This window comes from Ranitomeya variabilis, chromosome 2, assembly GCF_051348905.1.
Source record: "Ranitomeya variabilis isolate aRanVar5 chromosome 2, aRanVar5.hap1, whole genome shotgun sequence".
NCBI lineage: Eukaryota > Metazoa > Chordata > Amphibia > Anura > Dendrobatidae > Ranitomeya > Ranitomeya variabilis.
This window is the reverse complement of record NC_135233.1, coordinates 166,737,209-166,760,416: the sequence shown is the minus strand read 5'-3', so window position 1 is coordinate 166,760,416 and position 23,208 is coordinate 166,737,209. Positions and strand designations below refer to the sequence as shown.

The window sequence follows — 23,208 nt, the reverse complement described above, 5'->3', positions numbered from 1 at the left end:
GTACCGTAATTAGCCAGCAAGAGAGCTCACTGTCAGTACGCATTGTAAAGGCCCCGTCTCACATAGCGATTTACCAACGATCACGACCAGCGATACGACCTGGCCGTGATCGTTGGTAAGTCGCTGTGTGGTCGCTGGGGAGCTGTCACACAGACAGCTCTCTCCAGCGACCAACGATCAGGGGAACGACTTCGGCATCGTTGAAACTGTCTTCAACGATGCCGAAGTCCCCCTGCAGCACCCGGGTAACCAGGGTAAACATCGGGTTACTAAGCGCAGGGCCGCGCTTAGTAACCCGATGTTTACCCTGGTTACCAAAAAAAACAAACAGTACATACTCGCCTTTCGGTGTCCCTTGCCGTCTGCTTCCTGCTCTGACTGAGCCGCCGTACAGTGAGAGCAGAGCGCAGCGGTGACGTCACTGCTGTGATCTGCTCTCACTTTCCGGCAGTCAGTCAGAGCAGGAAGCAGACGCCGGGGGACCTGACGGACATCAGATGGTAAGTATGTACTGTTTGTTTTTTTTTTTACATTTACGCTGGTAACCAGGGTAAACATCGGGTTACTAAGCGCGGCCCTGCGCTTAGTAACCCGATGTTTACCCTGGTTACCAGTGAAGACATCGCTGGATCGGTGTCACACACACCGATTCAGCGATGTCAGCGGGACCCCAACGACCAAAAAAAGGTCCAGGCCATTCCGACACGACCAGCGATCTCACAGCAGGGGCCTGATCGCTGGTACGTGTCACACATAGCGAGATCGCTACTGAGGTCGCTGTTGCGTCACAAAACTAGTGACTCAGCAGCGATCTCGCTATGTGAGACCGGGCCTTAAGTCTATCAGAGCCTTGTGCTGGCTCTTGTAGACTTGCATAGAGTAGGCGACATCTGACAGGTCACAACCTGCAGAAGATGATCGGAGAGGCAACAATAACAGATAAAGATGGCGGCTGGTGGGTATAATTCTAGGTGCAGAGAACTTGCATTAGTTACCACATTCATCAGTAAAATGCTGGAGTGGTGTTTTTAATTGTGCAAATAATAAAAAAAATTGTGGTTCAATTCCCCTAAACCTAAAAAAATAAAGATAAAATGGGATCCTTTTTTAATTCTGAAAATAAACAAAATAATCGTAACAGTAATGGTCCTATTGATCGAGATACAAAATGACTTAACTCCTATTGAAAACTTAATGAAGAAAAACCATTGCAATGCTAGAATCGTCACTTTTCAGTTGCTACTCATCTCCAATAACATTGAACAAAAAGCAATCAAAACACATTGTTTACACATCAAAATTGTGCACATAAAAACTAAGAGCCCATCACACAAACAAAAGATGTCATACAGCTCTAGCACAAGAGAAATTAAAAGTTATAGGTTTAAGAAAATGGTGAAACAAAACAGCAATTTTATTTTTTTTTTGCAAGGTTTCACATTTTTAAGAACTTATGCCATATGATAAAAAAATATACATTTTGGTATTGCAAAATCCCGTAATTTTTACTGCACACGTGTTTTTTTTTTTTTTTGTTTTTTTTTTAAGTTCCTTGTTTTTAAGTGCACTATTTAATAAAGTGAATCGTATTTTTCAAAACTACAAGTCGTGGCTCAAAAAAACAAGTCCTCGTATGCCACTGTTCATAAGGGGGGGAAAAATGGTGTTGAAGAAGTGCAACAAAAAAGTGTAACAATTGTCTCAGATGAGATGAAGACTAGGTTGTCTCTGAAAATTGCTGTTTTACAGCAGCTTGTAAAGTTAAATACACTAACATCTGAGCTGTCTATATAGCCATGCATGTCATAGGAAGTTGAATAAAATGATACCTTGATATCTGCGATCTAATCCCTTATTCCAAAGAAATCTTCTTTTTTTATATATATATATATATATATATATATATATATATATATATATATATATATATATATATATATATATATAAACTGTTAAGATCTATGGGCCAGACATAAGCTCTAGAGAGATTCTCATGGAGATTTATTTTAAATGAAAGGGGTTGTTAACAGTGTGAGACATGCAGGTCAGGACAGTCAGTCGGTCATTACATGTCTCGTTTACGTATTCCAGAGAAATCCATGTTTTCTAATCTTACGTAGGATTGCAGACAGCAAAGTATCTTACCCAACCGACATGCCCATAAAGATGGCTTAGGAGGGTTGATCCTACTTGGGGATTCGCTTTAACTATAATGATTTAACCCCTTTCAGACATTGGGGGTAATAGTATGCCAATATCAGACACCCTCCCTTTGATGTGGGCTCCAGTGCTGAAATTCTGTCAAATTCTGACAGTGGTATTCAACTTACGCTTCCCTGTCACGTGATCGCGGGTCAGCGATGGGTTGGCATGACAACCAGAGGTCTCCAGCAGACCTCAATGGTTGGTGCTGCCGGTTTGCAAGTGCGTATCTCTGCCACATACAGGCGATCTGATCATCACTTATATGTAGCAGTGCCGATCGGACAAGTGCAGCTTCTAGTCTCCCATGCTGACTATTGAAGCATGCAAAAAAAACAAAATTTAAAAGTTATGGCTCTGGGAAGAAGGGGAGCAAAAAATGAAAATGCAAAACTAATAATACCTTTGGTTGTTAACGGGTTAAAAAGTGCTGCTGTCAATGGCATCCATCATCTAGGTGCTTACCAAGGTGAGAGAGACTACCTCTTTGACTCCGCGAACACAAATCATGTGATCCTGATGGTTACCATGGCAATCCAAGGTTAAGTAATGGCCTTGCGATCTGCCAGGAATAGTGGCCTGTTAGCAATACTTTAGTGTAAACCATTAACTAATAATGGAAAAGTGAAAGATTAACTAATATAAAGCGCCTGCCAGGTTAAATTGCCGGACAGCAGTTTTGAATACTTTGCAGTTTTTAAAATGGTATTACTTTTGGGGGTTTTGCAATATATAGACTCCTCCAATATGGCTTAAAAAAAATTAAGGTCCCAGAATTCGAGACTGTGAATAGAGTTAATTTTCTGTTTCTCCTGAAGTTCTGTCCTTGGTGAGCCAGGGGGAAATAATATAAAGGTATGAGAGCATATGACGTTTTCCCTTTTTTTTTTTTTTTTTTCTCCTTAAGCTGATTCCTCCTAAAATTATTAGAAAAAGTGCTTAAATAATGGCAAAACCAATGAACGGAGCATAGTAATGTCAAAACTACTTGCTGTGCATACAGTCATGGCTGAAACTGTTAGCACCCTTGAATTTGTTCCAGAAAATTATTGGAATTACACATGTTGATTTCCCTTGTGTGTATTGGAACAGCACAAAAAGGTGGAAAAAAAAGCAAATATGACATTAATTTCACTCACAACACCAAAAATGTAAACATTTTGTTTCAAGCATGTAATGTTCTTTCAGACTCACCTGTGGCAAGTAATATACCGTATATACTCGAGTATAAGCCGACCCAAGTATAAGCCGACCCCCCTAATTTTGCCACAAAAAACTGGGAAAACGTATTGACTCGAGTATAAGCCTAGGGGGGAAAATGCAGCAGCTACCGGTAAATGTCAAAAGTAATAATAGATACCAATAAAAGTAAAATTAATTGAGACATCAGTAGGTTAAGTGTCTTTGAATATCCATATTGAATCAGGAGCCCCATATAATGCTCCATACTGTTCATTATGGCCCCATAAGATGTTCCATATTAAAATATGCCCCATATAATCCTGCATAAAGGTTAATAAAGGCCCCATAAGATGCTCCATAGACACATTTGCCCAATATAATGCTGCACAAATGCTGATTATGGCCCCATAAGATGCTCTATAAAAATATTTGCCCCTTATAGTGCTGCACAAACGTTATGGCCCTATAAGATGCTCCATACAGACACTTGCCCCATATGCAGTAGTACCCTACAAACGTTAATTATGGCCCCATACAGACACTTGCCCCATATAGTGCTGCACAAACATTATGCCCCTATATAGTGCTGCGGAAACGTTATGGCCCCATATAGTGCTGCAGGAATGTTATGGCCCCATATAGTGCTGCAGGAACGTTATGGCCCCATATAGTGCTGCAGGAATGTTATGGCCCCATATAGTGCTGCAGGAATGTTCTGGCCCCATATAGTGCTGCAGGAATGTTATGGCCCCATATAGTGCTGCAGGAACGTTATGGCCCCCATATAGTGCTGCACAAACATGCCCCTATATAGTGCTGCAGAAACGTTATGGCTCCATATAGTGCTGCAGGAACGTTATGGCCCCATATAGTGCCGCAGGAATGTTATGGCCCCATAGATGCTCCATACAGACACTTGCCCCATTTGCTGCGATAAAAAAAAAATATCACATACTCACCTCTCGGTCGCTCAGGCCCCAGCACTTTCAATAGTCACCTGCTCCTCGTTCCGGGCGCCGATCTGTCTCCAGCACTGACGTTCAGCAGAGGGCACGCACTGACCACGTCACCGCGCCCTCTGACCTCAGCGTCACTGCTGGAGACAGATCGGCGCCCGGAACGAGGAGCAGGTGACTATCGCGCAGCGCTGTGCTCCCCTCCCCGTATACTCACCTGGTCCTGCCGCTGTGTAGATCCTGCTTCCCCGACGCCGCAGCGCTTCATCCTGTACTCAGCGGTCACATGGTCCCGCTGATTACAGTAATGAATAGGCGGCTCCACCCCTATGGGAGGTGGAGCCGAATATTCATTTACTGTAATGAGCGGGACCATGTGACCGCTGAGTACAGGAAGAAGCTGCTGCTGCCGGCGCCGGGGAAGCAGGGACCGCGCCTGGACTAGGTGAGTATTTTTAGACAGCCCCCGCTCCCCCTCCCCTGCCGACCCCCGGTATGACTCGAGTATAAGCCGAGAGGGGCAATTTCAGCCCAAAAAAGTGGGCTGAAAATCTCGGCTTATACTCGAGTATATATGGCAATTTGAAAATCACACCTGAAACCACATAAGAAGGGAAAAGTTGGCTCAATCTTTGCATTGTTTGCCTGTGTATGCCACACTAAGCATGTAGTGCAGTGAAGATAACTGGAATGGAAAAAAGAGCAAATAGGGTCTTATCAGGGATAAAATTATTAAAGCAAACCTGTCAGCAGGATTGTGATCGGTAAACTACAGATACTGTCAGGTTTGTGCCATTATACTGACTAAAATGATAGGGGCTTTATGTGGTGCTCTGCTTACATATTAATCCTTATAGGCTTAAATATTAATCCTTATGGGCTTACACACTGCATAGAAAATTGTGTGGGGGAAAGAAATTACTGTATATACTCGAGTATAAGCCGACCCGAGTATAAGCCGACCCCCCTAATTTTGCCCAAAAAACCTGGGAAAACTTATTGACTTGAGTATAAGCCTAGGGTGGAAAATGCAGCAGCTACTGGTAAATGTCAAAAATAAAAATAGGTACCAATAAAAGTAAAATTAATTGAGACATCAGTAGGTTAAGTGTTTTTGAATATCCATATTGAATCAGGAGCCCCATATAATGCTCCATACAGTTCATGATGGCCCCATAAGATGCTCCATACAAAATAGGCCCCATATAATGCTTCATATTAAAATATGCCCCATATAATGCTGCACAAAGGTTAATAATGGCCCCATAAGATGCTCCATAGAAACATTTGCCCCATACAATGCTGCATAAAGGTTGATGGCCCAATAAAATGCTCCACACATTATGGCCCCATGAGATGCTCCATACATTATGACTCCATAAGATGCTCAAAACATTATTCCCCATGAGATGCTCCATACATTATGGCCCCATGAGATGCGCCATACATTGTGGCCCCATACATTGTGGCTCTATACATTGTGGCTCCATACATTGTGGCCCCATAAGAAGCTCCACACATTTGCCCCATTTGCTGTTGCTGCGATTAAAATAAAAAAATCACATACTCACCTCTCTTCGCTCAGGCCCCCGGCACTTGCGATAGTCACCTTCCACGTTCCACCGCTGCGTGCTGCTCTGTCTTCCATCCTCTGCACTGACTGTTCAGGCAGAGGGCGGCGCGCACACTAATCGCATCATCGCGCCCTCTGACCTGAGCAGTCACAGCCAGGGGACGGAAGACAGCAGCGCATGAATTCAAGAAACGATTTATTTATGATTTTTTTTGTGTCATTTCAGTGTTCCTCTCTGTCACATCTTTTGTATTTGTAATCTACCGTAATCATTTGTTTTTTTGGATTGTTTTTTTGATTCTATTTTATACCTTGTCCATTTGTTTTAGTAAGCCTATAAGTAAGGGTGCTTCTAACACACCAGAAACGTGTCAGGTGTTTCCTATGTTTTTAACATGGCTTGACTTGCCGGAATAAAGGTTTTTATGATTTTTACTCTATGGGTTGGAGTGCCGAATCTTTTCCTCTTTCTTATGAATTTGCTGTTCTCACCAGCGGAACGAGCACCCACTTGTTTTTCTGATTGGACATAGCCCAGTGTGGTTTCATTCTCGGATTACATCGAAAGCTCCCAGACCTCTTTTTCCTAATATTCACTGCACTCCACGCCCGTGGGAGGAGCAAGCATTGAATATTAATTTCTCTTTAATAGCGGACACGCTGTTAGCCACAGCAGTCGACTTCCTGCAGCCGCCAGGCTTTCACGTGTGCCTGCTACTTAGGGCTCATACTCATTTGCGAGAAAAACGGACGAGTGCAATCCGATAAAAAATCGGATTGCACTCTGACCAATGTTATTCAATGGGTTACATCTCATCTGCGATTTTTTTTTTTTTTCTCAGCTGAAATCGGACTGAGAAAAATCGCAGCATGCTGTGATTTGCTGCGTATCTCAGATGAGACTCGCCAATGCAAGTCAATGGGTGCGAGAAAAAAATCGCACGGCATACGTACCGTCCCTTTTTTACAGATACCTTACCATGTGGCATAGAACACTGTAAATGGTCCTGTAAATGATTGTAGAAAAATAGTAGCAAAGAAAAAAACGTATTGCATACGGATGTCATACGGATGTCATACTTTTATTATTATTATTATTATTATTGATTTATATAGCACCATTAATTCCATGGTGCTGTACATGAGAAGGGGTTACATCAAAATACAAATATCACTTACAGTAAACAAAACTAACAATGACAGACTGGTACAGAGGGGTGAGGACCCTGCCCTTGCGGGCTTACATTCTACACGATGGTGGGGAAGGACACAGTAGGTCGAGGGTTGTGGTAGCTCCAATGGTGTTGAGGTGGTCGTGTGGTCTTTACAGGCTGTAAGCTTCTTTGAAGAGATGGGTTTTCAGGTTTCTTTTAAAGGATCCAAAAGAAGTGGATAACCGGATGTGTTGGGCCACTGAATTCCAGAGGATGGGTGATATTCGGGAGAAGTCTTGGAGGCGATTGGGTGAGGAGCGAATAAGCGTGGAGGAGAGGAGGAGGTCTTGGGAGGACCGGAGATTACGTGAGGGAAGATATTGAGAGATTAGTGTGGAAATATACGGAGGAGAAAGGTTATGGATGGCTTTGTAGGTCAGTGTTAGTAATTTAAACTGGATTCACTGGGAAATTGGGAGCCAGTGAAGGGATTTGCAAAGAGGTGAAGCAGGAGTGTAGCGAGGAGAGAGATTAATTAGTCGGGCAGCAGAGTTAAGGATGGACTGGAGGGGTGCGAGAGTGTTAGAAGGTAGGCCACAGAGGAGTATGTTGCAGAGGTCGAGGCGGGAGATGATTAGGGCATGCACGAGCATTTTGGTAGGGTGTGGGTTGAGGAAAGGATGGATTCTGGAAATATTTTTCAGCTGGAGGCGACAAGAGGTGGCGAGAGCTTGGATGTGCGGTTTGAAGGACAGAGCAGAGTCAAGGGTTACTCCGAGGCAGCGGATTTTGGGGACAGGTGAAAGTGTGATTTCATTTATTTTAATAGATAGATCAGGTAGGGAAGATATGCGTGATGGAGGAAAGATAATGAGTTCAGATTTGTCCACATTGAGCTTGAGGAAGCGAGAGGAGAAGGAGGATATGGCTGATAGACACTCTGGGATTCTGGACAGCAGAGCGGTGACATCTGGGCCAGAGAGGTAGATCTGAGTGTCATCAGCATATAGATGGTACTGAAAGCCATAGGACCTTATGAGTTGTCCCAGGCCGAGTGTATAGATTGAGAAGAGTAAGGGTCCTAGGACAGAGCCTTGGGGGACACCAACAGAGAGGGGGCGAGATGAAGAGGTAGTATGGGAGTAGGAAACGCTAAATGTGCGGTTGGCAAGGTATGAGGAGATCCAGGATAGGGCAAGGTCTTAACTACGGATGCTATGTGAGAAAAATCGCATTGTACTCGCATGGCACTCGTCCATTTTTTTCGGTCCAGATTACGGACAGTTTTTTTTTCTCACAAATGGGTATGAGCCCTAAAGGAATGAATATTTACTGACCTCCCCTCCCATAGGCGAGTGAATATTCATTGATCTTTAATAGCGGTCACAGGAGCAGCAGTCGCCAGCTTCCTGCAGCTGCCAGACGATCACGTGTAATTGCTGTTAAGGAGAATGAATATTCACTGCTCTCAGTGAATATGCATTTCCTTTAGTAGCGGACACACGTGAACAACGCTGGCAGCTGCAGGAAGCCGGCGGCTGCGGCTAACACTGTGCCCGTTATTAAAGATCAGTGAATATTCATTGCTCCACATGCCTATAGTCCTGCCATGGGTAGCAGTAAGTATTCCGGTAGCTGTCCTCTGCTTGTAGGCAGCACATGACGTCACTACCATGCGTTGCTTACAAGCATAAATCAGCTGCTGGTATCGGAACAGGAAGCTGCAATGTAGCTCAGTAAGGTAAGTAGAATGGTTTGTTTAGTTTTTTCAACGTTTTTATGATGGGGGGCCATGCATACCAGGATAGGGATGAGAGGGACCATGTCTACCAGGGTGGGAAATGAGGGGGACCATGCCTACCAGGGTGGGGAATGAGGGGAACCATGCCTACCAGGGTGGGGAATGAGGGGGACCATGCCTACCAGGGTGGGGAATGAGGGGGACCATGCCTACCAGGGTGGGGAATGAGGGGGACCATGCCTACCAGGGTGGGGAATGAGGGGGACCATGCCTACCAGGGTGGGGATGGGGAATGAGGGGCCCCTGCATATAAAATCAGGATAAGGTGATATTTAGAGAATTGACCACCTTTTTTGCTTCAATTTTTTTTTCTAATTTCTTCCTCTAAAACCTAGGTGCATCTTATGTTCCGGTGCGTCTTTTATGACTATATGTATGTTCAGAAAAAAATTCTCCAGATAAGCATAATTAGTCGTAACACAATTGTATGCACATAAAACGCAAAATAAATCTATTGTAGCGCAGAATCACTGACTGAGCAATTGGAAAAGGAGAACCTGAGTCAACTATCAAAAAATATTTATAATTTTAATGTGTTCTGTTTCTTTTATGTGTCTTTTTGTATTCGAAAAAAAAATGTAAAGTGAATGAGTAAATGGCGTTTGCAGTAACCAGAGTACCCGAAGAATATGCTGGCCGGGTTGCACTAAGATGTAAAAAAAGACACTCCTCTAAAAACTCATGTTAGTAGCCTGCTTCAAAATATTTGATAAGCAAAGCTCAATTCAGTGGGACAAAGTGTCCAAGTAAAGTAGCAACAGAGGTTGATAGCAAATACATTGATACAAAAACTTTGCCCAGAGACCAACCACAAGAGGTAAGTATCATAAGGGCTATCGTGGGGATGACTATGAGGAAAGTTAATGCAACTACAAACATCAGAAAATTCGGGTTCAAACGGATGAGTGTAATCAAAGGAAAAAAATGTTGTCCCTCTGAACGGAGCTATGCTTATCACCTATTTTTGATGCAGGCTACTAACATGAGTTTTTAGATGAGTGCCTTTTTACCCTGCATTTATTTTACATCTTAGTGCAACCCGGCCAGCATTTTTTTTTCTTCGGGTATTCTGGTTACTGCATACGCCATTTACTCATTCACTTAACCATTTTAATGTGTTCTGTCACATTTATGTGCCTTTTTGTATTCGAATAAAAATGTAAATATTTTTTGGTAGTTTTGAACTCAGGTTTTCCTTTTTCCAAATTATATGTATATTCAGTCTTTTTGAGCTTCTTTTATCACTTCTGGTTTCAAAAGAAGTGACTGGTCATTCTTCTGGCAACTAACCTTTTACTCTAACATTAAGGAATGCAGTGGAGAACACAAGTATTTGTAATATCTATATATTTTTTTCTATTTCTAGGAAGCTTTATGCAGAACTTTGCCAAGGCATTGTGGATCTAGCCATCTCCATGGTCTTTCCTCTCAGTGATACTGTGCAGAAGCAGACCCAGGACAATGCCTTCATCAAACTCTGAAGACTGCCTTACTATATACGCACAAGCACTGCTGCCTCATATATTACTGTTTGATATCCAAATCAATGATTTTGCTCACTGTCATACCAATTACAATAATTGGTAATTGCACTGGATAGAATGAAAGTACAGAAAATGAGGTAAAATGAACTTAGGCCTCTTTCACACTTCAGTCTTTTTGTTTCCATCAAAGTCCGTCGTTTTGTGAAAAAAAAAATAAAATAAACGGATCCAGCAAATGTTGCTGCTGGAACCGTTTTTTTCTCATAGACTTGTATTAGCGACTGATTGTGACGGATGGCATTCCGTTTCATCCGTCGTTTGATGGATCCGTCATAAATTCTTTGTTTGTCAGCTGGAGACAACGGACATAGTAACGTTTTTTGTGAACGTCGAAATGTCGGACAGCGACGGATTCCGTTTTTTTTAAACTTAGCATGCATGGAAGAATTTCTATTCCTTTACTTTAACCCATTATTCCATTCTCTCTCTCTCTCACTCTCACTCTCACTCTCACTCTCTCTCACTCTCTCACTCATCCGGCAGCAGCTGCTTCGACAGATCCGTCAACAAACGTATCTAGTCCAATCTGCACAGGATCCGTCTTTTCAAAACTTTGATGGATTGTGACTGATTCTAAGAAACTGATGTGTGAAAGAGGCCTTAAAGATGCTTTTATGATTCTGGGCACATGCATTGTTTTTTTATATATTTACATATAACTTATTAATTTTTATTTAAGGAAACCCTCCCATAAAACTTTTCATTGCCTAAACTTGTTGAACTGTATATTTAGTGTACTGTAATTGCATTCTGATGCTCCATAGACTTACATTTTAAAAGCGGCTTCCAGGTCATACACGGATGCTAGTGTGATCAAGCGAGTCAAAATAGAAGTCACGTGACTCCGAAAAGAACTGGAGCGATGCTGGAGACGAGGTTAGATGGCATTTGGGGAGTATAGTACCGCATTTACACCACACTACATACAGTGGGGAAAATAAGTATTTGATACAGTCTAGTTTCCCCACCTACAGAAAATGTAGACCTCTGTAATTTTTATGGTAGGTACACTTCAACTGTGAGAGACAGAATCTTTAAAAAAAAATCCAGAAAATCACACTGTATGATTTTTACATAATTTGCATTTTAGTGCAAGAAATTAGTATTTGATACAATATAAAACAAGAACTTTAATATTTGGTACAGAAACCTTTTGTTGCAATTGCAGAGGTCAGACGTTTTCTGTTTTTGACCAAGTTTGCACACACTTTGCCCGCTCCTCAATACAGATCTTCTTCAGATCTTGCAGGTTTTGGGGCAACATTGAATTTCATTTTCTTACAAAGATTTTCTATTGGGTTCAGTTCTGGAGACTGGCTAGGCCACTCTGAGACCTTTTTAAAATGCTTCTTGCAGAGCCATGCCTTAGTTTCCTAGCTGTGTGTTTCGGGTCATTGTCATGCTGGAAGACCCAGCCGCGACCCATCTTCAGTTTTTACTGAGGGAAGGAAGTTGTTGGCCAAAATCTTGCTATTCTTGACCCTATCCATCCTCCCTTCAATACGGTGCAGTCACCCTGTCCCCTTTACAGAAAATCACCCTCCAAGTATAATGTTTCCCCCACCATGCTTCATGGTTGTGACGTTTTTCTATGGTTTGTACTCGTCCTTCTTCCTCAAAACACGACCACATGACCTTCTCCTATGCCTCCTTTGGGTCATCCAGATTGACAAACTTCAAACTGGTCTGGACATGTTCTGGCATGAGCAGGGAGACCGTTCATGCCCTACAGGATTTTAATCCCATGACGGTGTAGTGTTACTAATTGTAATGTTTGAGACTGTGGCTTCAACTGTCATTGACCAGGTTCTCTCATGTAGTTCTGGACTGATTCCTGTCCTTTCTCAGAATCCTCCTTACCCTATGAGGGAGATCTTGCATGAAGCCCCAGATTGAGGAAGCGTGAAAGTCATCTTGTTTCTTCAATTTTATAACAATTGTGTCCGCAGTTGTTGCCTTCTCACCAAGCTACTTGCCTGTTGTCTTGTAGCCCATCCCAGCTTTGTGCAGGTCTACAATTTTGTCCCTGGTGTCCTTAGACAGCTCTTTGTCTTTGTTCTTGGCCATTGTGGAGAGGTTGGAGTGTAGTTGATTGTGTGGACAGGTGTCTTCTATGTAGGTAACAGTTTCCAATAGGTGCAATTAATACAGGTAATGAATGCAGAGTAGGAGGGCTTTTTAACTAACAGGTTTGTGATAGCCAGAACTCCTGCTGGTTGGGAGGTGATCAAATACTTCTTTCATGCAGTAAAATGCAATTTAATGATTTAAAAACCATGCAATATGATTTTCTGGATTTTATTTTTAGATCCTCACTCACTCTCACACTCACTCTCACAGTTCAAGTGTACCTCCGATGAAAATTATAGACCTCTCCATTCTTTGTAGGTGGGAAAACTTGAATATTCGGCAATGTATCAAATGCTTACTTTTTTCATTGTAGACATTTAAACAGGTCTAAGCAATACATGTTTTGTGGAAGCTCTTCTTTAAGCGCTAATGAAGGATAAAAATTTAGTCAGAGCTCGAGTTTTTCTTTGTTTTTTATTATGGATGTTTAGCGCTTAAAAGCTTGTCAATACATTTATACCAACTTACATGGAATAAAGGCCTTAAGAAAGCAATTTGTATCTGATGTCTGAATTCTGTAGGGACTATGGGTTCAAATAGGGGCTTTTCTTAAAGGGGTTGTTCACCTTTTATGAACAATTTATTTTCTTAAATGCATGCAATTTGTGCTATAAGCCACTTGGAATTTGGCTTTCATAAAAATTCTGCACTGTTTCCTTCCTATAGCTGCTGTATTACTGTCTTTTTGCTGGTGGACGAATGAGTTAACTCGGTCGGCCACGTTATCTTGATTTTAAGAGATGTGTTGAGGTCATGATTTGGTGGCACTTACTCTTATATAGGTATGACTGATTCTTCTCCTGCTCTTGTTAGTTTAGCTTTCCTCACAGACTACACAGCTGTCCGGTCCAAAAAATGGCTGCTGATGGAGGAACATGTGACAAGACCTGTTCATCAGCCTTGTCCAATTAAAAACCTCACATAACATTGAACAGATGATCAGTCTTCTTATCAGTGGGACCTTGGCATCGCAGTCCAACACTGATGGGTGGATGCTTAGTATTATATTTGCACATGGATAACGTGCCAGTCACACTGTTCCTGCACATTAGCCCTGCTATGAGATTGTCCAGCCTGCCACAAGTACCAAAACTCAGTATTCTGTCACCTACACTACAGAGCCTGACTGCAAGTTACAAAGACGGAGAAATACACTGGGTAGTATTTGATATTTTGGCAAAAATATGCCAGCTCACAATTCACATCACGGCCTTCATGGTCTTGTTCTTGTGAGTCCTTACACTGAGAATTAATGCAATTCACTGAACGAGACATCAAATCCACAACATTATGGAAAAAAATATATGCTAACTATCTATTGAAAAGTAGACATGTATATGGAGAATATAGAAAGTGAGCCACAATGGAGTCAGTGATGCTTATGCAGAGCCGGATTTATTAATTATTAATAATTAATTTATTAATTAATTATTAATTTATACACCCTAAGCTAAAGCACACAATTCTGACCCCGACTTAGAAAAAAAAGTTCATAGTTGTCTTGATTCAAAAGTTGTCACGCCCGCTTAAACTAATTTCACCATCACGTGTCTTTATCAAACTGAAGTTTCCCGGAGAACAGAAAGCTTTCCATCACACTCTTAGTCTTTTCAGAAATATTGAGAGCTTCTTCATCACATAAATCAAACTATTCTCACAGTTCTATCAAGGACTTGACAAGTGATTGATGTTCTGGAAGTTACCAAAGTTCTCTAATTTTCATCGTGTTGCACATACTTGTTGACTTGGTGTAATGTGAGCCGCACTGTTACCCAAAACCGTTCCATGAACGCTGTTTCAAGTCTTCGCAGCTTTATAAGTATACCTTTTAAGCTTTTGCTCTCATTCCTGATTTTTGGCACTTTCGAGGTATTTTAGCTCATCTATTCTGGCAGGAGATACGTAGAAGTCAAGCTGTATGAGTGTAATGGATCATTATTGTAACACCAAATCTGGAATTTTCCTTTTTAACACGTGATTTACAAGGAGTGTGAGAAAAATATCACATTCTTTTTGCCTGTGACTGACCAAGACAGTGCAAGCAGTACAGATGGGCAACGTAAATGTACCACTCAATTTATTATATATGGATGTAAATTTTACAAAACTGCATTTTATATGGCCTTTTCAAAATAATACTGAAAAATGTGTAAATATTTTATTTCTTCTGCATATACGCCACTTTGACTTCTGCACCCCAGGACATGGCCTAGTTTGTCCCTATGGGAAATCCACCCCTGTTCTGATGTCTGTAGAGAGCTGTTTATTATATGCACTTAAACAACGCAATTAAATGAAGTAGAATTTTTTTCAGTGACATTATGGGGATTTGATGTTTATTTCAGTGAATGGATGTTAATCTCCATTTATTGCACAGCACTAAGCTCTGCTGAAAATTAATTAAAAAAAGGCAGTATGGGACTGGTTTCCTTTTTGGTGGATTCAAGCCACGTGGAAAGCAATTATTCTTAACCCCTTTACCCCTGAGCGTGGTTTGCACGTTAATGACCAGGCCAATTTTTACAATTCTGACCACTGTCCCTTTATGAGGTAATAACTCTGGAACGCTTCCATGGATCCTGGTGATTCTGACATTTTCTCGTGACATATTGTAATTCATGATAGTGGTAACATTTCTTTGATATTTCTTGCTTTTATTTGTGAACAAAATTGAAATTTGGTGAATATTTCACAATTTTCCAACTTTAAATTTAACTTTTTTTCACAAAATCTTTACTTCAAATCCAGTGTTTTTTATTTTACCAAGGATAACAGGAGAAATTAGACTCCAAAAGTTGATGTGCAATTTGTCCTGAGTACGCTGATACCCCATATGTGCGGGTAAATCACTGTTTGGGCGCATGGCAGAGCTCAGAAGGAAAGGAGCGCCGTTTGACTTTTTCAACGGAAAATTGGCTGGAATTAAGATTGGACGCCATGTCACATTTGGAGAGCCCCTGATGTGGCTAAACATTGGATACCCCCTATAAGTGACACCATTTTGGAAACTAGACCCCCTAAGAAACTTATCTAAATGTGTGGTGAGCACTTTGAACCCCCCAAGTGCTTCACAGCACAGTTTATAGCTTAGAGCCGTAAAAATAAAAAAATCATAAAAATGATCTTTTAACCCTCAATATTTTATTTTCTCAAGGGTAACAGAAGAAATTGGACCCCAAGAGTTATTGTGCAATTTGTCCTGAGTACGCTGATACCCCATATGTGAGGTAAACCACTGTTTGTGCACAAGGCGGAGCGCCAGATTTTACTGTTATGGTTTGCAGGTGCCATGACCCACTGGGAGAGCCCATGGGGTGCCAAAACGGCCAAACCCCACCAACCCCATAAGTGACCCCATTTTACGAACTACACCTCTTAATGAATTCATCTAGGGATGCAGTGATCATATTGATACCATGGGTGTGTCACAGAATTTCATACCATTGGGCAAACATTCGGATAGACTCAGGAGGAACGGATAACTATTTGCCTATTCAAGTGAATGGGTCTATGCACATGTACGTGTGTTTCCACGGACCGTGTGTCCGCGGGCAAAACACGCTGACATGTCTGTTTTTTAATGTCAGCACGGGCCACGAAACATCCAGCACATGTGCATACTGTGAGGCACTGACCCCTGTTACACTAGGGGGCGCTGTTTGTGCTCCCCAGAATGCGCACAGAGGCGTATGAAGGCCATAGGTGTGCATGGCAGTCACAGGTGTAGCTGTGATTGCAATGTGAGGTAGTGACTAGTGTCACAGGTAGGGGTCGCTGTGTGTTCTCCCCAGGTTGGATGGAGTCCATAGGTGTGCAAGGGAGTCATGGATTTCTGGTCCGGGTTTTCCATGTGGCTGAAGGCCACAGGTTTGTGTGTTAAAAACCCTGCAGTAAGGGGTATGGCGGTGTCAGGTGCAACGTCAGTGTTAGGCCGGGGTCACGTGACTAGAGAGTTTTACAGATGTTTGAGAGGTGCAAAAAAAACACACTGCACACAGAACAATGATTCTCTATGGGGCAGCTCCTATCTGGCGTACATTTCGCAGCCGTATTTTACGGGCGTAGAAAATCACAGCGTGCTGCATTTGTCAGCATATTGCGCAAAAAATCTGCAAATGAAAGTCTATGGGGGTGAGAAAAATACGGATTACACACGGACCATCAGTGTGACTTGTGAGAAATATGCACCGGTGTTCTATAGAAAAGCCGGTAATTCAGTGCGGTGTACAGTAAAATCACACTGACAGGTTAGAATAGAATAGATAGAATAAATGCATCAAAATTAGAACATAGAAGCAAATAGCCATAAGATAACAAGATTTTATTGAGACAAATATAAAAACAATTCAGTAAGACTAGAATATGAAATGTAAAAAATAAGGATAAGACTATACAAAAGAGAACCACCTAGAAAGGTAATGAATTATAATAGTGCCAAACATACATGATTTTAATAGATATTATAATTCAGCAAAAGTGTATCATATCATAGGTTTCTTATGTGTAACCCCTTAGTGACAGAGCCAATTTGGTACTTAATGACCGAGCCAATTTTTACAATTCTGACCAGTGTCACTTTAAGAGGTTATAACTCTGGAACGCTTTATCGGATCCCGCTGATTCTGAGATTGTTTTTTCGTGACATATTGTACTTCAAGTTAGTGGTAACATTTCTTCGATATTACTTGCGATTATTTATGAAAAAAATGGAAATATGGCTAAAATTTTTAAAATTTTGCAATTTTCAAACTTTGTATTTTTATGCCCTTAAATCAGAGAGATATGTCACAAAAAATAGTTAATAAATAACATTTCCCACATGTCTACTTTACATCAGCACAATTTTGGAAACAATTTTTTTTTTTGTTAGGGAGTTATAAGGGTTAAAAGTTGACCAGCAATTTCTCATTTTTACAACACCATGTTTTTTTTAGGGACCACATCACCTTTGAAGTCATTTTGAGGGGTCTATATGATAGAAAATAACCAAGTGTGACACCATTCTAAAAACTGCACCCCTCAAGCTGCTCAAAACCACATTCAAGAAGTTTATTAACCCTTTACGTACTTCACAGGAACTGAAACAATGTGGAAGAAAAAAATGAACATTTAACTTTTTTTTGCAAACATTTTACTTCAGAACCATTTTTTAAAATTTTCACAAGTGTAAAAACTGAAATTTAACCACAAATTTTGTTGTGCAATTTTTCCTGAGTACGCCGATACCCCATATGTGGAGGTAAACCACTGTTTGGGCGCACCGCAGAGCTTGGAAGTGAAGGAGCACCGTTTGACTGTTTCAATGCAGAATTGACTGGAATTGAGATCGGACGCCATGTCGCGTTTGGAGAGCCCCTAATGTGCCTAAACAGTGGAAACCCCCCACAAGTGACACCATTTTGGAAACTAGACCCCTTAAGGAACTTATCTAGATGTGTGGTGAGCACTTTGAACCCCCAAGTGCTTCACAGAAGTTTATAACGTAGAGCCGTGAAAATAAAAAATCGCATTTTTTCTACAAAAATGATCTTTTTGCCTCCAATTTTTTATTTTACCAAGGGTAACAGGAGAAAATGGACCCCAGAAATTGTTGTACAATTTGTCTTGAGTACGCCGACACCCCATATGTGGGGGTAAACCACTGTTTGGGCGCATGGCTGAGCTCGGAAGCAAAGGAGCGCCATTTGACTTTTCAATGCAAAATTGACTGGAATTGAGATCGGACGCCATGTCGCGTTTGGAGAGCCCCTGATGTGCCTAAACAGTAGAAACCCCCCAAAAGTGACCCCATTTTGGAAACTAGACCCCCAATGGAATTTTTCTAGATGTGTAGTGAGAACTTTGAATGCCCAAGTGCATCACAGAAGTTTATAATGCAGAGTCGTGAAAATAAAAAATATTTTTTTTTTAACAATAAAGATTTTTTAGCCCCCAAGTTTTTATTTTCACAAGGGTAACAAGAGAAATTGGACCCCAAAAGTTGTTGTCCAATTTGTCCTGAGTATGCTGGTACCCCATATGTGGGGGTAAACCACTGTTTGGGCGCACGGCAGAGCTCGGAAGGGAAGGAGCGCCATTTTGGAATGCAGACTTTGATAGAATTGTCTGCGGGCGTTATGTTGCGTTTGCAGAGCCCCTGATGTACCTAAACAGTAGAAACCCCCCACAAGTGACCAAATTTTGGAAACTAGACCCCCTAAGGAACTTATCTAGATATGTGGTGAGAACTTTGAATGCTCAAGTGCTTCACAGAAGTTTATAATGCAGAGTAGCGAAAATAAAATAAAAATTTTCCCACAAAAAAGATTTTTAGCCCCCAACTTTTTATTTTCACAAAGGTAACAGGAGAAATTGGACCCCAAAAGTTGTTGTCCAATTTATCCCGAGTACGCTGATGCCCCATATGTGGGGGTAAACCACTGTTTGGGCACACGGCAGAGCTCAGAAGGGAGGGAGCACCATTTGACTTTTTTATCGCAAAATTGGCTGTCGTGTTTGGAGACCCCCTGATGTACCTAAACAGTGGAAACCCCCCAATTCTAACTCCAACCCTAATCCCAACACACGACTAACCCTAATCTCAACCCGATCCATAATCCTAATCACAACCCTAACGATAATCACAACCCTAACCCCAAAACAGCCCTAATCTCAACCCTAACCATAACCCTAATCAAAACCCTAAATCCAACACACCCCTAATCCCAACCCTAACCCTAATCCCAACCCTAATCCCAAAACGTAACCCTAATCCAAACCCTAACCCTAATCCCAACTCTAACCCTAACTTTTGCCCAACCCTAACCCTAACTTTAGCCCCAACCCTAACCATAAGTTTAGCCCCGTCTTCACAAAAAAAGTTCAATGTAACCTTTTTTTTGTACGTCGCGTCCGCCATTTCCGCGCATGCGTGGCCGTAACTCTGCCCCCTCCTCCCCAGGACATAGACTGGGCAGCGGATGCGTTGAAAAACTGCATCCGCTGCCCACGTTGTGCACAATTTTTACAACGTGCGTCGGTACGTCGGGCCGACGCATTGCGACCGCCCCGTACCGACGCAAGTGTGAAAGAAGCCTAAGGCTACTTTCACACTAGCGTCATACTCGGCCCATCGCAGTGTGTCCGGCCGACGTACGGACGCTAGCATTGTAAGCGCCGCACAATGGGTGCAGCGGATGCTGTTTTTTCAACGCATCCGCTGCCCCATTGTGAGGTGCGGGGAGGTGGGGGCGGAGTTCCGGCCACGCATGCGCGGTCGGAAATGGCGGACACGTCGCACAAAAAAGTTACATGTAGCTTTTTTTGTGCCGACGGTCCACCAAAGCACGACGCATCCGTCGCACGACGGATGCGACGTGTGGCAATCTGTCGCAATGCGTCGCTAATGCAAGCCAATGGAGAAAAAACGCATCCTGCAAGCACTTTTGCAGGATGCGTTTTTTCTCCAACGACGCATTGCGACGGAAGCCAAAAAACGCTAGTGTGAAAGTAGCCTAACCCTAGCCCTAACCCTAACCCTAAATTTAGCCCTAACCCTAGCCCTAACCCTAACCCTAATTTTAGCCCCAACTCGTCTCTCCTGCCGGCCGGCAGATGGCAGCAGATGGCGGGCGCATGAGGAAAAAGCCGGCCGGCAGGAGGAGACGGAAGAGGACCCAGGGACACCGGGTGAGTATGATGGGGTCCCCGAATCCCCCTATTTCTCTGTCCTCTGATGTGCGATCACATCAGAGGACAGAGAATTACAGATCGCTTTTTTTTTTTTTTTTTGCGGTCGCCGGTAAACTGTTAATTACCGGCGATCGCAAAACAGGGGTCGGTGCAAACCGACCCCGATCATGTTCTTTGGGGTCTCGGCTACCCCCGGCAGCCGAGACCCCAAAGATCTTCCGGGTGCCGGGTGGCGAGAGCACTGCGCGTGCGCCCGCCATTTTTTCCCCGGAAAAAAGATGGCGGCGCCCATCGGGAGCCACGAGGAGCACCGGGGGAGATAGGTGAGTATTGGGGGCCATCGCGTTTTTTTTTTTTTTGTTGCAACCGCCGGTAAACGGTTAATTACCGGCGATCGCAACTCGGGGGTCGGTAAAAACCCCCCGAATCATGTTCTCTGGGGTCTCGGCTACCCTCGGCAACCGAGACCCCAGAGAAAATCCGACTCTGGGGGGCGCTATTCACTTTTTCCACAGCGCCGTTAATTAACGGCGCTGTGGTTTAAGTAGCCTTAGCGGCCGCCGTTAAAAGGCGTATCGGCGGTCGTTAAGGGGTTAAGAAGAAAAAAGGTTTACGAGAGCCCAAAAAGGCTTCTCAGAACGTTATTTAAACCCCCCAAAAAAGGGAAATGACAGTATGCAAATGGTAGTTATATTAGATGTTTACCAATGTATGTGTATCCATAGGTGAAAAATCCACAATAAAGGGGCCTTTCAGAAAATTCCTGTGATGCGAACCCTGCCTAAATAAAGGAGGTCTGCTATATAAATAAGACCAAGTAGCCCAGTGAATGAATAAATAAATAGTGTCCTGAATAGTGCAGCAGCCCAGGTATGAAACGGCCCAATTATAAAATTAAATTAAACATTGCAAAAAAGCATACTGAGTCATTACCTGTAGGTGGTAGTGTCGCCCCTACAGAATAGAATCTTTAGCCCAAACAAGTCTCTTCTGCTTGTTGCCTGTCCTTAGCGGTGGTTTCCTAGCAGCTATTTTACCATAAAGGCCTGCTGCACAAAGTCTCCTCTTAACAGTTGTTGTAGAGATGTGTCTGCTGCTAGAACTCTGTGTGGCATTGACCTGGTCTCTAATCTGAGCTGCTGTTAACCCGCCGATTTCTGAGGCTGGTGACTTATCCTCAGAAGAAGAGGTAACTCTTGGTCTTCCTTTCCTGGGGCGGTCCTCATGTGAGCCAGTTTCTTTGTAGCGTTTGATGGTTTTTGCAACTCCACTTGGGGACACGTTCAAAGTTTTCCCAATTTTTTAGACTGACTGACCTTCATTTCTTAAAGTAATGGCGGCCACTCGTTATTCTTTACTTAGCTGCTTTTTTCTTGCCATAATACAAATTCTAACAGTCTATTCAGTAGGACTATTAGCTGTGTATCCACCAGACTTCTGCTCAACACAACTGATGGTCCCAACCCCATTTATAAGGAAGAAATCCCACTTATTAAACCTGACAGGGCACAACTACCTCTTGAAGCTCATCAAGAGAATGCCAAGAGTGTGCAAAGCAGTCATCAAAGCAAAAGGTGGCTACTTTGAAGAACCTAGAATATAAGACATATTTTCAGTTGTTTCACACTTTTTTATTAAGTATAATTCCACATGTGTTAATTCACAGTTTTGATGCCTTCAGTGTGAATTTACAATTTTCATAGTCATGAAAATACAGAAAAATCTTTAAATGAGAAGGTGCGTCCAAACTTTTGGTCTGTACTGTAGGTGTGTGTCCCGCTGAGATATATATATATATATATATATATATATATATATATATATATATATATATATATATATATACTGTGTGTGTGTATGTGTGTGTATATATATATATATATATATATATATATATATATATATATATATATATATATATATATATATATATACCTGTATGTCATCTCCTACTGTATATAGTATATACCTGTCATCTCCTCCTGTATATAGTATATACGTGTGTCATCTCCCCTTTATATAGTATATACCTGTGTGTCATCTCCCCTGTGTATAGTATATACCTGTTTGTCATCTCCCCTGTATATAGTATATACCAGTGTGTCATCTCCTCCTGTACATAGTATATATGTGTGTGTCATCTCCTCCTGTATATAGTATATACCTGTATGTCATTTCCTCCTGTATATACCTGTGTGTCATCTCCCCTGTATATAGTATATATGTGTGTGTCATCTCCCCTGTATATAGTATATACCTGTGTGTCATCTCCTCCTGTATATAGTGTATATCTGTGTGTCATTTCCTCCTGTTTTAGACCTCATTCACACGTTATTTGCTCAGTATTTTTACCTCAGTATTTGTAAGCTAAATTGGCAGCCTGATAAATCCCCAGCCAACAGGAAGCCCTCCCCACTGGCAGTATATATTAGCTCACACATACACATAATAGACAGGTCATGTGACTGACAGCTGCCGTATTTCCTATATGGTACAGTTGTTGCTCTTGTAGTTTGTCTGCTTATTAATCAGATTTTTATTTTTCAAGGATAATACCAGACTTGTGTGTGTTTTAGGGCGAGTTTCATGTGTCAAGTTGTGTGTGTTGAGTTGCATGTGGCGACATGAATGTAGCGACTTTTGTGAGATGAGTTTTGTGTGGCGACATGCATGTAGCAGTTTTGTGTGTCGAGTTGCATGTGACAGGTTAGTGTAGCAAGTTGTGTGCAGCAGGTTGTGTGCAGCAAGTTTTGCACGTGGCGAGTTTTATGTGTGGTGTGTTTTGAGTATGTGCAAGTTTTGTGTGAGGCAACTTTTGCATGTGTTGCAACTTTTGTGCATGTGGCAATTTTTCTGCGTGTGCAAGTTTTGCATGTGGCGAGTTTCCCATGAGGTGAGTTTTGCACGTGTGGCGAGTTTTGTGTGAGCCTAGTTTTGCATGTGGCGAGTTTTGCGCGTGGCGAGTTTTGAGCGGTGACTTTTGTGTTTCGACTTT

At 42.2% G+C, this 23,208-nt stretch overlaps 1 protein-coding gene across 1 annotated transcript in view; it reads left to right on the top strand.

Moving 5' to 3' along the window:
* TTL (tubulin tyrosine ligase) overlaps positions 1–13,036 on the top strand; it is a 44,056-nt gene extending 31,020 nt beyond the window's left edge. The window contains exon 7 of the mRNA XM_077283148.1: positions 10,235–13,036. Within this exon, the coding sequence (XP_077139263.1) occupies positions 10,235–10,349 (115 nt within the window). The 3' untranslated portion in view covers positions 10,350–13,036. The remainder of the gene's footprint in view (positions 1–10,234) is intronic.
* The last annotated feature ends 10,172 nt before the right edge of the window (positions 13,037–23,208 follow it).